Source organism: Pleuronectes platessa, chromosome 15, assembly GCF_947347685.1.
Source record: "Pleuronectes platessa chromosome 15, fPlePla1.1, whole genome shotgun sequence".
NCBI lineage: Eukaryota > Metazoa > Chordata > Actinopteri > Pleuronectiformes > Pleuronectidae > Pleuronectes > Pleuronectes platessa.
This window is the reverse complement of record NC_070640.1, coordinates 16076783-16093110: the sequence shown is the minus strand read 5'-3', so window position 1 is coordinate 16093110 and position 16328 is coordinate 16076783. Positions and strand designations below refer to the sequence as shown.

Below are 16328 nucleotides of genomic sequence, written 5' to 3'. Positions count from 1 at the left end.
ATTTGCATCACAACCGATTACAAATAAGATCCATGGCAATTTGTGTTCACCGCAAATAACTTTCAGCACCACAGCACGTGGACAGCATCTGCTCCTGCATGAATCAGTGGGCAGGGAAGGGATTCCGTTCTCTCTGCAGCCACCTGCAGCAAAACCATGTGCACACACGATAGTGAAAATACAATCCAAAAGCCTCAGAAATGCATAGAACTTTGCAACTTACCCCTGCAGGTTGTTCATCCGGTATTATTGTTCCATTTTCTCTGGTAGAATCAAATCTCTGCCTCTGTGTGTTTTGCCGGCGTCCAAGTGCAGCCCAACAATGAGAGCAGGGAGAAAAATAAATAAAAAGGAAGGTGTGTTGTGGACCTGTTAAAGAAAAACAATAAAATTAAAGAAAAAAAATCAGAAGGAGCCTCTGCAGAAGGAGAAGTCTAAATAATCCGTCTGTGATCCAGGAGACACTATCAGATGGGGTGCATACAAATCACAAACCTACCTCTGCAGCAACCAAGGTCCAATATCCTCAGGGTCCTAAGGCTGCACACAAACAATTTACTCTCACAGATTACGCCTGACAAATCGCACACATCAGAAAGTGCTGAATTCCAACAATACAAAATTATCATTTCATTTCATCTTCTCAGGCTATAAAAAAAAAAAAAAAAAAAAATTCACATTTTCCAGTTTCTGCTTTTTTTATGCACTTATGACATCATGGGCTATAGGTTGAGGATAATTCAAAACTACTTTCTGTTATTTATTACAATTAAATACAGTGTTATTTGCAGGATTAACACTGTATTTGATGGCTTGACAGAATTTAGACATGTATATATATTTTTACGTTCACTGTATCTGTGATGGTTCTCCAAATGAAACCTCACAGCTCACGTTGCCTGCAACAGTGGGTAGAGAATCACAGGATGTTGCTGCAATATGTGGAAACATCCCTGTGTTGTGGTTCACAATCTGCAGCGAGGTATCACAATCTGCAGCGAGGTATCCCACAGGGTCCACATTTACCTGCAGCAAAACCATTCTGCCTCTCTCTCTCTCTCTCTTGCTCTCTCTCTCTCTCTCCCCCCCCCCCCCCCCCCCCCTCTCTCTATCTCTCTCTCTCTCTCTTTCTCTCTTTAGCTGAGTGAAATTGAAAATGTTTTTTGCCCATTTATTTTTTTGCCTCCTGCTTATTCCTATTCAGGTACATACAGTGGAGGGGCGAGAAAGCACCCACTTCATCACAGAGATAGCAAAGACAAACACCGGCGTGCCAAAAGAGTTTTCGGTCCACATGACTTGCATGTCTGCGGAGCTCGGAACGTTTCTCCCTGTCTCCCACGATCCACAATCACTGCTATTTATTGATTATTCACCTGCAACAACAATTATAGATGTTTTACATTTGATTGAAAACAGTGTCCACAGTGGCTGATGAATGCATCGTCCTCTGTGTAATCATGTCAGCAGAATTGATCCGCAACACTCGTCAGCAGCTTTCTATTCAGTTCAGTTTACCATATATATCAGTGTTGGGGCCTCAGTGGATTACACCAATCAGGCAACCTAACAGGTATGTTGTTTAGGTATAATGGACGTTTACATTTAGTTCATCCAAACAGCAAACGTTAAGAAAGATTTCTGTGCTTTTGTATTTGGTTTGTGGAAGGAATCCACGATGAGGCATAATCATTCCCAAATTTACAGATTTGTTCCAAACTGTCAGAAGGCTTGATGTAAGACCCGAACACACACCACAGGTCAACAGGCAGCTTGTTCCAGAGAACATAGTAACTAAAAGCACCTTTGCCAGACCTGCATCTGAATCTAGGTACAACTAGAAAAGCACTACCTGCTGATCTAAGAGGCCTGACCGGGTTGTATCCAGTGAGTAAGTTGGAAATGTATTGTGGAGCTAAATCATATTATAAATATGAAAACTTAGCTGTTGGCTTCTAGGTATTCTTGCCTACAGAGAGAGAGAGAGAGAGAGAAAAAAATGATGGGTCAGAGGCTGTTGCAATGGAGGAGCATCAGGGCATGTGACCCAAAACAATTTTCTTTTCAACTGCATCCTTATCAGCCGCGCTCTTATCGAGATCCTCCATCGAACCCTAGGAGCCCGGTTTTGAATTAACCTCAAGTCAATATCGTGGTCATCGATCACGCTGACTGGAGCAGAGTGTGACCTTGGACAGATAATCATCTCAGGAGAAAAACGTTGTCTCCAGCATGGGATGTTGCTTAACTACTTCAGTATGGTCAAGTCAGTTGAAGTTTAAATTTCAGGAGAGATACACAGAGACATCATCAAAAATTTTGTTTGATTGTTGTGATTACCGTCAGTGTTAGTTACGTTATGATATTTGTTAAACAGCAGTAACATTATGCTTCTAATTAATACAAATATGTCTGCCCCTTTCTCAACTTTGATATCTTATCTTTACCTTCATTATCTAGTTCAATTAGTTATCATAGCTAGTGCATGATCAAATGATTTTATTTATACCTTAATGAATTGTCTAGATGTGAATCTATCCTTAATCATTTTTATTCCATCAGCCATGACCATAACATAGACAGACAGACAGACAGACAGACAGACAGACAGACAGACAGACAGACAGACAGACAGACAGACAGGCAGGCAGGCAGACAGACAGACAGACAGACAGATAGATATACAGATAGATGGATAGAGAGAGAGATATGCCACTGTAAAGAAGTATGTGCTTATGGGGATATTGAAAGTACAGATATGAGATTAGTAAGTAGAGATGATTGACAATTTGAAGTGAGAGCAATAGACTACTGTTACACAAGTAAGAATATAATACAGATTTGAATATACTTAACTGAAACTAAACAAAGTAGTGCATTAGACTATGACATAGCCTGTAAATTATATAGCAGCGAAAATAAGTGAAAACAGTGAAAAAACAAAGCTTAAAATTTAGAACTAGAAATATATAAAAAATGAAATAAAGCTAAGCATAGACAGTAATGTTGACAGTCTGGCAGCCTAGCAACCTGATTGATGCATTTAATCACTTTCAATATCCCGATTTACAAAAGGTTTATTTATTGGGAGATCACCTACTTGTTCATACAGAGATACACAGCTCTGTGTGCAGCACATTCTTTTAGAATCTCATATTTAATTCAGTTCACAACAAAGGCACTTGAGAATAGTAGCAGTAAGATGAACAACCTTCATACTCACGTCTGTGAAAGTCTTGGCAAAATGCTATTTTCCTGGTCTGTCTCCCTCTGTATGAAAAAAGAAAGAGGTTTGGGTTTTGCTCAACCTGCAAACCCTTGGTCCTGTCTTCACTTTTTCCCATTCCATCATTATTGCTGGTTGACATACATACATGTTCCAAATATAATGTATTTATCCCGGACACATTGATTGTACCCTCACCAGACTGATCATTACACTACGACCATACATTGATGACAAAACAGGTCCCTCTCTTTTAAAAATGTTTTGCTCATATCATACAATGACCCGTGCTTGTATTACCATACATTCAATATATGAATGTATGGTTTGGTCTGACTGAGACTTCAGCATCTACACAGTCAAGAAGCCAAACAAAGCTATTTTCATGGATGGACCATTATATGAGAACTGCACGGGGAAATCTGCAAGAAAGCAATCCAGGTGTCATTGGTCCCTGGTAATCTCCTCCGTCTTTAGGAATTCATTTTCTCAGCAGCTTCACTTGAAAATGACATTCTGACACCATTTAAATGGAAATCACTTCTCCTCTTGGTTGGTGGTGGTGGCCTGTGTGCAAACAGGATCTCTCTAAGGACTGGACTATTAAAGGATACAAACAAGAAAGGAAGAGAGAAACAAATAGAGAAACAAAGAAAGAAGGAAAGAAAGAAAGACAGAAAGAAAGAGACGAAGGAAGGAAGAGTGAATGAAAGGGAGGGAGAGAGGGTTAGCGAGAGAAAGAGATGGATAGACAAAGGGAGAGAGAGAGGATGACAGAGAGAAAGAAAGATATGGATAGAGAGAAAGGGAGAGAGTGAGAGAAAGAAAGAAAGAAAGACAGACAGACAGACAGACAGACAGACAGACAGACAGACAGGTCTGCCTCGGGTAGTACGGGATGAAGGGATGAAGACACATAGTAAAAGAAATGTCTATTTATTCGCTTTAACATGTGTCATCTTCTCTGCCTGTCTCTCTCTCTGTCTCTCACATACACACACACACACACACAAAGAGGAAGCTCTGTAAAGATTTTTCCTGAAAGTATAAGTGAAATCAAGAAGAAGAAAAGAAAAGCAAATTGCTGAGAGAATCCATAGGAGGTCATGTATGTTCTCACTTTTGTTACCTCACTTGCAATTTATTTTGTAACACATTTGCTGGTTAATCAGACCAAGTGTCTCTTTTAAGATCTGTTTTAATGGAATAAAAACGGCCTTATTTAAAGTGCACAAACTGTTTCTACTTTCTTACTGTCACTTTTGACCTCAGGCATTCATTTCGGCTGACACACATTCGTACAGTACGTACATAAACACACACAAGAACCTTCACCACAGATGGGATTATCATGTCAAGTCATTAATCATAAATAATTTTGTGTTGTATGATAGTGAACATAAACATGACTTCTAAGCCATGCATCACAATGATACAATTGTAATCGAGATAAGACACCTAAATGTATTTTTTTGTGATTAAAAAAGATGGATGTTGAAACATAACTTGATGTGTTTTGAAGTTTAACTAAAATGTATTTTGTTAAACTGGGGAAAAGGGCTGATATAAATTTATATGAATGGCTTAACACTGCCCCCTATTGGCATTAATGTAGCACTGCTTAAAAAAGCAGCTCATGCAAAGGTGTAAAAATAACTCCCACACTATTCCTTCTGGTGGGATTTTACGAAAGCTGTTGATTTTTATACAACATGAATTAACCATCTGCTTTCTTCTTTGGAATATTCATGCATTCATTATAGAGTTAACACACATATATATATATGTACATAGTGCATTCAAAACAAAAGTAAATGCCACTTAATTCATGATTAATTAACTTATTTATAGGGCAACAAGAATGGCGTGATATGCACACACATGTGGTTTATTATGTCAAAATTAACTGTTATGTTTTAAAGTCAATCTTAACATCAAGCAGCGTGAAACACTTGTTTCCTTCTCATATAATGTTGTTGGTCACCAGGTCACATTGCAGCAGAGACTAATGCAGCTCTGAAAATCTATACATTTGAGTTGCTACAGAGTTTAATATATCTCCTTTGTGAGATGAGATGTTTAACTGCACAAATACCAGGATAATCACAAAGAGACGCAATCCACAGATCAATGACAGACAATGGACGAGAAGTTTAGCAATGGACGGAAACTTGTCAGCAACAAACAAAGTAAATATATCTTCACAAGCCACATTCAGTCAGTTAATACAAAGCAATAGCAAGACAAACACCTATCAACAACCGTACTGGCTGCGGTAGAGAGAGCTGTCCTGTAGTTGTTGTTGTTATCTAGAAATAGCAGAGGAGAAGGAGCTGTTTTTCCCACAGGTAAATTCTGACATGGCAACAAGTGTTACTAACAAATGCAATCAAGCATCAGTAAGTCCGACACTGTACCAGAGCCCTCAGTCATCATTTGATTATTACCTGGGCCAAGGAGGTTATGTTTCTCCTCCTGACCGTTAACATAAACATAGCCGTATGGATTACCACAAAGCAGTATGTGTCGGGGAAGAGACAATTTGCTTTTGGTGGAGATGTGGATCAGGGGATGTAACCAGGTTGTTGTGTTTTTTGCTCTCTGTTGAACATTTTTCTACATCTTCATTGATTTCCCAGAGACTAATTCATAGATTCTAATGAACAAATTTGACACAATTATGGAACTGATATCTATATGAGTGTGTAAAATTTGGTGCAGCTCTATTGAGCCTAAAGGGACTGGTGGGTCTTGGCAGAGGAATGTGCACCAGTAAGTGCTATTCTGGTTTAAACCTGTAGTTTTACCTGCTATGACATGTCAAGACCATCACTTAGTGCAGTTTAGTCAAAGAAAATCCCTTTTTGGTGCAAGTTCAAGCCTGACAACAAGGCCTTCAAGGTAAGCAGGTTTAGCAAACTGAAGATCAACAGGCTACTCTGCATTATTATTAGTGTCACAATATATTTTACGACTGTTACTCTACATATTACTATATGTAGAAACCTTAAAATAAACTCCTAAATACTAAAAGTATCAATAATAAACGTTATTTATACAGCATCTTTCAAACCCAGTTACGATGTGCTTTACAAATTAAAATGAGAATTTAAAGTCTAACATACACCAAACAAAATGGTTTAGCTAATGAAAATGTTTGCACTTAGTCCGCTGCATTGGGTCTGAGTGGAGAAGATTGGCATTTAGCTTTTAAATTAGCTTCATATACTTTTTGAATATTTATTTAATATTTAAAATGTGTTAACTGTAGTTGTACCTTTTGTAAAACATCTGTGAATGTATGCCCCAATCTCCAGTTTAGCTGTTATGTTATTAGAATGTTTCCCACGTTAACGTCTCTTCAACGCGTCAAAGGGCGACTTTATGAAGTTATCTTGAATTTTCATGGAAGTAAGATTTGTGTTTGACCATTTAAACATGGCGTCATGAAGTTAGTCATTAAAAAGGCCACATTCAAGCTTTGAGTTTGGGACCGTGACTTCTGTGTATTAATTTAACGCCTTGTGAAATTCCTACCTTCCCGAGTGCCTGTAGAGGCAACACTGCAATCAAATGCGGGCTAGCTGCTGAATCGATGAGTGGATAAATCATAACTTAACTTTTTTATTAATTATAATGATACTAAAATGTGTCTATGACATATGTAACATCACCCAAGTAACGGAACGTGTCACATTCAAGAGTATGTGCAGTTTTTTTGGTTCTATAATCTGAACGCGTGGTGTAATTCCGACATTTTCAAGCGTCAGTGAAGGCACCACGGCAGTCCGGCGTGCCGTGCGTGGTCGTTGGAATGATATGTGCGGGAGAGCGTGACGTCATCCCGTACAGCGGGACGTCTCGGAGAAGATAAACAAAAAGGAAGGAAGCCTTCGGCTGCACAATCGCGGCAAAATCGGTTCAAAAGTCGAGGTCGCGAGCCGCAGGTAGCGACTTAATGTCCCCTTCACCCGCGTAGCTCGCTCCCCACCGGCGCACACCATCATGGACGACTCGATAATATTCCGTATGAGCGCGTTCTCCGAGCAGGGAGGGAGGAAATACATGGAGGATGTTGTCGAGATCAAAATCGAGTACGAGCCGACGGCGGCGGCAGCGGAGGATCCTCCGAAGCCGCAGCGGCAGCATGATGGAGGACAGCCGGGGGGAGCGGAGGGCGAAGCCGCCGGACACACGGACACCGAAGCGCGGGATGAACGTGACGTCGCCGCCGAATCTGGTCCCGCTTCTGCGATGTGGGTGGAGAGTGTGCCGAGCGAGGACAGCGGCGATAACAACAGCGGCGGCGGCGAAGCACCGGAGCCGGCCGGGAAAGATGCGGAGCGCGTCGTGGACACGCGCAGGTCCTTGGCGTTCTTCGCCGTGTTCGACGGCCACGGGGGCCGGGAAGCCGCGCACTTCGCCCGGGACAATCTGTGGGAGCTGCTGAAGAGGCAGCGCGGCTTCTGGTCGAAGGATCACGGCGAGGTGTGCGCCGCCCTCCGCAAAGGCTTCATCGCCTGTCACCACGCCATGTGGAAGGAGCTGCGTAAGTGGAGCGTTAATCGCATGTTTGCTGTCAATGTGGGGGTTTGTGATTGTTGCTTGGGGGATAAACTGGGGGTCGCCTCATCTGATGCCCGGTCGTCAGGAGACTGGTCCTCCTCCCAGTGAGCACCACCCAGTTGACATGACCCAACTGTCATACCAGTGATCACCATACACACCCAATGAATCGAGTGCAGCTGCAGGGAACCCTTGGACACTCATTTTTAACATTACTGTTAGTGGAAGAATATCTAGTTTTCTGACAGAAACATCATTTATTTCCATTTTTATATGAAATACTCTGCAATGCATAAACATTCAAAAGTTTTATGCACGAAATGTATAGGGGGGGGGGGGGGGTGGGGGGGGGGGGGGGGGGGGCTGGGGGCTCTTTCAAAAGGCATTTCATCTTTTTTTGTTTTGTCAACATCAAACAGTTAGAAGTAGCACATTCCTCCACCAAGGCCCCCCCCCCGTCCCCCGTCCCCCGTCCCCTTTACATTCCTAAATGGCTGTCCCCTAAATGTGCCTGAGAATGTGAAAATCTCACAATGTTAAAAAAACTGGGAAAAAACTCCCTGCATCCTCACCAACATGTAATGGGTTCTTATCTGACCCACTCCGTGCCCTTCCACCGAGTTTAGTGGTAATCCGCCATTTTTATGTAGTCCTGCGAAAAAACAAATAATCAAAAGGTGTAACTGAAAAAATCAAAAGGTGTAACTGGAATAGCTCTTTAGTGGAGTGTGTTCCTCCACTAGGGCCCAACAGTCCAAATTTAATAACAAATTGAATCATTACCTCCTTGGCACATGTAATGGCCGTTTGGTGTGACCACCCTTTGCCTTTATAACAACACCAGCTCTCCTTGGTACATTTGCACACAGATTTTTCAAGCTGCTTGGCAGATCGGTTGTTTGCAAGCCTTTTTGAGAACATTTCTTCAGTTGCCTAATATGCCGTGTCATCATTTGCTCTTTATTGCTCTTGAAACGTGGATTCGAATTTGATGGTTTTCATAATCGCAAACCACATCTCTGGTTCTTGCTCTGGTGTATCTGAAGGGATGTATTGGGCTAAGGGCAAAAAAAAAACATTTAGGAAAATAAATAGGAACGATCAATTGAGAAAATAATAGGCAAAATGATCAATAGTGAAAATAATCTTTAGCTGCAGCGCTATTTTCGTTTGTCTGTTCATGCGATCCCAGACGGCTAGTGATCAGGGCTCTGCGGGGGTCAGACCATCTGCTGCCGGGCGTCCTTGTGCTACTTATTGATGGGGAGTTCTTACACGACCCTGACTTTGTTGATGACAATGGTTTCACTCCAAAACTGGTGGAAATGTGGGCTGATTGCTGGGAGCACCGAGAATCCTGATCTTAACCGGGTTAAACAACAAGAGCTCATCTGCTGGAAAAGTAGTATAAATGGTCTCAGGGTTAAATACTGTACATCCCTGCTCTCCAGTGCATCTAGCCCCCCCAGGTCATCTGGGACAGGTTAACTCAGTATTTCCAGAATCAAAACCCTGCATTGTGAGGCAGCTCTCAGTTGCTTGCACCCGATGCGCAAGTCTCGTGAAAACCTGACCTCTGTTCAGATTTACAGTCCAATAATAATGCGCTCGACTGAGAGAGTAGCTTTTGTTTTTATTGTCTCTAACATACCTTTTTAAGTGTGTTTCATAATAATAATAATTCATAGTTATGGTATTTTTAATGCCACAGCCACCTGTCTGAATGATGTCATGTCATTCTTACCTATTTCTATCTGACTATTCATACAATAAGGTTTACACTATTATCCGTGCCCCCCTAACCTTGATCACATTTTACATATAAGTTACACTTTTTTAAATCAATTTGACTTATTTTACAGCGGAGTGGCCGAAGACCATCACTGGTCTGCCCAGCACATCGGGCACCACAGCCAGCGTGATCGTGATCCGTGGGGTTCACATGTACGTGGCTCATGTCGGGGACTCAGCAGTCGTGGTTGGAGTGAAAGAGAACGAGTCCGACATCACGCTCCAGGCACTTGAAGTAACACAAGACCACAAACCTGAACTCCCGAAGGAAAAGGAGAGGATTGAACGACTGGGTGGCAGGTGAGTTGGTGAACGTTTGAATTCTGCTTGAAGTTCAGGTCCTAAGTAGAGATGTCCAGATACTATTCTCCCCTTCCTGATACAGATTCCAATACCTGGATTCTGGATATTAGCTGAGGCCGAGTACTGATCGGCTACCAGCGCATTGAGACATATAAATAAACATATATAACATATTTGGTGCTACCCAGTATAGAGGTGATTGATATTGTTGTATGGCCTGGCTCAGGTTAAACCTCTTTTAAATTGCTGACACTAAGCTAGCTCTCGCTAACACCACATTACATGGAGCAGCGTTGGACTAGTTAGAAAAAGGGACATCAGACTGCAAGGTCGCAGGTTCAAGGCCACGGACTGGCAAACATACCTGGTTCTGTTCAAGTACAAGGGGACAGATGGACTCTCCCTATCCCACTGTCTAAGTGCCCCTGAGCAAGCTGCCCACTGCTCCGTGTGGTCACTGTGGGTGTTGTGTTCACACGGATGAGTTAAAAGCAGAGTTCCCCATAGCATGTAGGGCTTATGTGTGCATTTTGGCGAGACAATAAAGGAATCTTAATCTTACCTCCTTCTTTGCAGCTCTAAAAACAGTACTTGTCAGTGACTCACCAACACAACTTCTGTTTTGAAGCAGCAAAGAAGAAGGGATTTCAGAGAAAAAAGAAAATTGGGTGGAACTAATATACTTATGGTTCTTGTAATTGTAGTGTCATGAAGAAATCTGGCGTGAACCGTGTGGTGTGGAAGAGGCCTAGACTGACCCATAACGGCCCTGTGAGGAGGAGCACAGTCATCGACCAGATCCCCTTCCTGGCTGTGGCCCGATCCCTAGGTAAAAAACAACTTTACCTTTTTTTTCTTGAGATTAGTTTCCATACAATGACACATGGTAATGGAAATGAATATATTTGTGCAATTATTCCTCCTAAAGTGATCTGATGTGTCTTTTGCTGGCAGGTGATCTCTGGAGCTATGATTTCTACAGTGGGGAGTTTGTGGTGTCACCAGAGCCTGATACCACCGTAATGACCCTTGACCCCAAACTGCATCGCTACATCATCCTTGGCAGTGATGGGCTATGGAATATGATGCCACCCAAAAATGCTGTGAATATGTGTTATAGCCATGACAAAATGGTGGTACGTAATGACACTAATACATTTTTCTTGGTGTATCGATTTTGGTTTTAGATTTCAAAATTTCACACCAAGTCCTTATTTCAAATAAACATGACCTTGCGTTGTGTGATTCACGTTTACACATTACAAATCTATAATCAATCAATACAATGTTTACACATTACAAATCTATAATCAATCAATACAATGTTATTTGTACAGCCCATATTCACAAATCACAATGTGTCTCATAGGGCTTTAACAAGGTGTGAAAGCCCTTTTAACAGGGTAAACAGAACGTAGAAACCTCAGAGAGAGCCACATGTGAGGGATCCCTCTCCCAGGTCGGACAGAAGTGTAATAGATGCCACGTGCAATGGAGAACATCAGAAGGATAAGGGTATTTGCAGCATTGGTTAACGGAACCAGTTTGTAGCATAATGGAAGTTAACTTAATTGATGGATTATTGTCAGTAACGGTCGAGTATCTGAGCAGACATATTGTATGACAAGCAGTCTGGTTGTAATCAAAGTCCATGATCAGCAGCCACCATGATCAAGATCCACCACCACAATCGAATGCCACCATAGTCCACAATCATGGTCCACTGGCGCCATTAGGATTCACCATCAGCTGCCACCTCGATAGTGGTCGACCACCACAGATAGAATAATAAAACACATCGAACTCAGTGTGCAAGGATTTAGCACCCAATGATTTTTATTGGAGTGATTAAAAAAATCTAAAGCAAAATATAGACTTGTTGTGCAAAGACCATCACACTGTAAAGAGGATACAATGTTTGCAAAGGTTATGAGAATATGAATATTTTGTAGGATCTTGGAAGCAATTCAATTTTGATTATCATGTAAAATCCACATAAACGCATTTTCTAGTTTTATTTCTTTATCTGGTTGTTTCTTAAAGGGTCCAAAGGGGATGTCTTGTGCCCGCCGGCTTGGATGCACAGCCCTGCTGTTCTGGAAAGAGCGCATGCTCCGTGCAGACAACACGACGGTTATCGTCCTGGCCCTGCAGGAGCCCGGCGGACCGCCTGTCCCTATGCATCGAGATGAGATCGTTATTGACATGGCCACTGGAATGGACCAGGTTCCATTCCCGGGAACTCCTTATAACACATGTGAGGTCCCAAAGGTCAGTGCCACAGCTTTGTTGCATCCTCTTCTTTGCATTGTTTCATTAGGCTGCCGGGGTTAAGTACCTCAGGACTGCTCTGACCATGGAAGCTTGTACAAAATATTTCTGTGTGTTTGTTTGTTGTTTGCTATTCACTGTATTGTCCTTTTTTATTAATTCAGTCCATCTTTATTGTCATTCTAATACTTTCACAGTTAAAATATGATGCTTCACAGACACCGACGGTCACACAGTTTCCGTCCGAGGACCACTCGTTCACCCAATCACTCTTTTGTTTTCGGGGCCAACAGGCGGAGCATGAGGATGACATGTTTTTTGAAGAAGATGAGATATATGGAGAAGAACATGAGGATTGGACATGCCTGGAGTGGTAGTGAGGTGACTGCTCCGTAACAAAAACAGTATCAGACGTGTCGGCTACATGACCGGCCAGTGACATTTACTCATTAGCTCAGTAGCCAGACCCACCCATGAACCTGGCAGCCCCAGTTAAGCCATATGGAAGCAAATCAACGACATCCTCTTACATACGGTCAATCCAATCCAGTTCAGCAAGAGAGCTGAGGATTATTCACTCTTCTAGATTGGTTGTCGACTGTTAACTAAAGTCTTGGATGAATGTGACACAACCAATTTAAAAGCATTAAAGTTTCATTTCCAAACCAAAGGTCAAACGGTCCCATTGGGTGCCAGTATAGGGACACGGTGAAAAGGCTGCATACCACACACTAATTAGTCAATCACATCAGAACATGTTATTAGCAGGTAGGGCAGCCAATAGCTAACTTCATTCTAAGAAATGTCACCTTTTCTATTTATACCGATGCTATACCAGTATAACAGAATAAAACATTTACGATACTGGTATTAGCCGATAGATATCTATTAAAATGGCGTTGATTACTTAGATGTTGTTATCAAAAGCTTAATGACAGAGAATATTAATATAGGCTTAATATTTAACACTTCATTATACAAACCTTATTATAAATAATTATATAACAATATAACGACTTTATTGCCGTAATTTTATGACTCTTTTCTCAGGTCTTAAGATGATTTCCCCTGAAAGTGGCTCAAACACTCTGTCGTAGTGGACTAATTACTGAATGATTACTGTGGATGTGAATTAATACAAGTCGATCATTTTATAGGTGTTTATACCTTTTCATACCAACTGGCCACATCCTCTATAATCCACACAACTCAATGTAGAAGCATGTGAACATTATCTTAATCCAACTTTGTTTTAAATTATTGTTTATGTCCATGAGTTTAGTCCATGAGTCATTTGTAACAGCTTTCATCCGTGTCTCATGTTTAATGTTAGATCGATGAGTGGAAAGTTGTGTTTGTTCTTAATCGTACACAATAAATCATTTCTAAGGCTTTTACCAGTAATGTTTTGTTATAATTAGATGACCAAGAATAAGGATCATTTAATGACAGATTCTTTTTTTTTTTTTAATTCTTTCTGCAGAGTGAAGCAGGGGCCACTCCCTCCCGTTTCAGAGCGAGTTGCACAGCTCTGGAGCAGGCACTGGGGCTGCACGAAGCCGCCTCCAGTGCCACCGCGCAGCTCTTACCTGACAATGACTCTGTCGGGGCCACACTGTCCTCGTCGCACGCCTCGGAGAAGGTTTACGAAAAGCAAGACCCGACGACCCCAATGGACTGCGGCGCCTCTGCTCCGCCACCGAAAAGGTCTCGCCGTTCGCCGCACACTCCCCCCGAACTTGACGGCCGGTCGCCCGACAACGTTTTGCCCCCGAATACGCCTTGTAGCAAAGCACCAAGTGAACAATCCCGTGGAACACACGCTCAGAAAGGAGAGGGAAGCTCCTCGGAGGAACTCGCTCCCCTGTCACAGCACCACAATGCTGCCTTGTGTGTGTGCTGAATCTTCTCCTTTTCTCCCCCCCACCCCCCCACGAGACTAGAAAGATAAACGGCATCATGTCAACTTTGCTTACGTACCAGTTATCCTGCAGGCCTGTTCTTAGATGTATACTTTTATACAAAAGTCTTTTTTTTTGTTTGTAAATATTTGAGAAATTTGAAATTGTTCATGTGTTGATGTTATTCCTCTTTCCCTCTTCTTCCAGCCCCCCCCTCTAAAAAATGTAAGTGTTCGGTACTTTAAAACTTGAAATTTTAGATTTGTTCAATCGACACAATCTATTTTCATACTTATAAGTATGTACAGTATATCCAGAATATGTATTTTGAAGAAGACGGATCACTACAATCTGACGTAACTTCAGCTGGTTCACCTGAATTGTGACGCATGCGTTCTTCCAGTCAAGATTTGTATGATTACTACAAATTAAGCGTTTTGTATTGTTTGACTCGTTGGCTGCTGTAACATGTCACTCTTTATAGGGTTAATACCTCAGACCAGTGTTTTGTCTTTTGGAACTTTGCTGCATCTACTGTTAATGGATGGATTTCACCTTCTGTTGTTCCGTAGGTAAAAGTGTAGGCGGCAAAGTAATGGAACCGAATTGACAAAAAATGGTCTTAGGAAAATTATGCGGGTATTGATTTTATTTGTAATTTTTTAAACCTTATTTTTTTTATTTAATTTTTTATCAGTGACTTATTATGCACTGCTATGATCTTAACTGTTACTCTGCTATTGGTGAATCTTATGGATAGCGTGTGAGGAGAGGTCGAAGGGTCAGTTCACCTAAAAAACTGAAAAAACGATATATATCATGTCTCGATTAAAGAGCTACACTCTTCAGAGGACGTGGCTCACAAAGGAATGGGTCCTCGGGGGCTGGGCTAACTTTTGGGCCAACTCGTTCCAGCAACAGAGCTGAAGTTTGACACAGAGAGTTTAAATGCCCCCATGTGATGCAATCGATTCAATGCCGCCTCTGCAGCTCGGAATTGAATCACAGCTATTCTCTCACTGGCAAAAGTGGCAAGATTTGAGTGAACTGACCCTGACATTTTACTTCTGTCACTTCTTGGCTGGATAGTCATATTGTTCCATTCCAAGCACATCCACCATTTATCATCCTCATCATTGGGCCTGCCTAGAAGTAAACTTGTTTTAAACAGGCAGAAATATTTGCTGTATTGCTCTATGTACTGTAAAATCCAGGATTTCAACATGACCTGTGCCACAGTGGAAGGTGACTGATGTTATTTATAAAGTATCAGGCTCATTTAAGGCGATTTTAAAATGTCTTCCACTTTGTTCTTATATGGTTTGCATCTCTAACTTGTGTTTTGGTATTCTCATTTAATACAAAAAGTGCCCGATTCCTGTTTTCAAGTAAATTTCAAAAATGGTCAAAGGTCTAACACGTGTTCATATGGCAGCTCAACTACTCTGCTAGCTGATGTGTTTGCCTTATTTTTACAAAAGTTTCATTGTTGCCTTAGCACAAATTAGTTAGAGGTTCTTTCATGTGAATTTTACACAACCCCCCCACCCCCCCAAAAAACGAGAGCGAATCTCTCAGATACGTCGATGTGCTTGCAACCTCGGCGCCGGCCTCGACCTTCATCTCTTCACCACTGTCATCTTCACCATTCGCACTGCAGCATACTGAACCCGCTCCACGCGGTTAATGTTTTCCAGTTGTACTGCAGAGCAGTTTGTCAATGTTTGTACAGTGTGTCCATATGCAATAGAAGTCTGTACAGTACACTATTATGCAAAGTGATTGGTCGTCAGGAGTCTGGCATGCTCGGAACTGCTCTGTATATTGTGAAAATGTTCAGGGGTGATGGATGTTCATGAGCATGTGGTGTGTTTTGACCATTACAATACCTGGGTGTGGCTTCCGTTCGGCTGGAGCCAGTTGTCTGGTCAAATATATATATATATAATACATACAGTTCTTTACATGCTTTGACCAGATATACATTTTGTGTGTAATAATAAAGTTCTCATTTTCCAATTGCTTCTTTCTTCTCTGCTTTGTTGTCCACACAAGAATCAGTATGTTTCTGTTTGTTGAAGTAACTTGTCTTGTCAACTGACCTCTGTTAACACAGAGCTCCTGTGCTGTTTGAATGTCGAGGTCATTTGACACAGTCGTTTTCTGTGCACTAGCAGCTGCATGATCCTACCAGCAGGTGGCAGTGAGGTGAAGTGATTGAACTTGCCTATATGACATTTGTCCTGCAGCTTTTAATGGATCAGTACAAC

At 41.7% G+C, this 16328-nt stretch overlaps 1 protein-coding gene across 1 annotated transcript; it reads left to right on the top strand.

Annotated features, from left to right (window-relative positions):
- Positions 1-7231: 7231 nt before the first annotated feature.
- Positions 7232-16077, top strand: LOC128457439 (protein phosphatase 1D). Its single transcript, XM_053442121.1, has 7 exons — positions 7232-7775; positions 9655-9883; positions 10591-10715; positions 10841-11022; positions 11930-12157; positions 12451-12538; positions 13641-16077. The coding sequence occupies exons 1-6, from the start codon at positions 7232-7234 to the stop codon at positions 12532-12534; spliced, it is 1392 nt and encodes a 463-aa protein (XP_053298096.1). The 3' UTR covers positions 12535-12538; positions 13641-16077.
- The last annotated feature ends 251 nt before the right edge of the window (positions 16078-16328 follow it).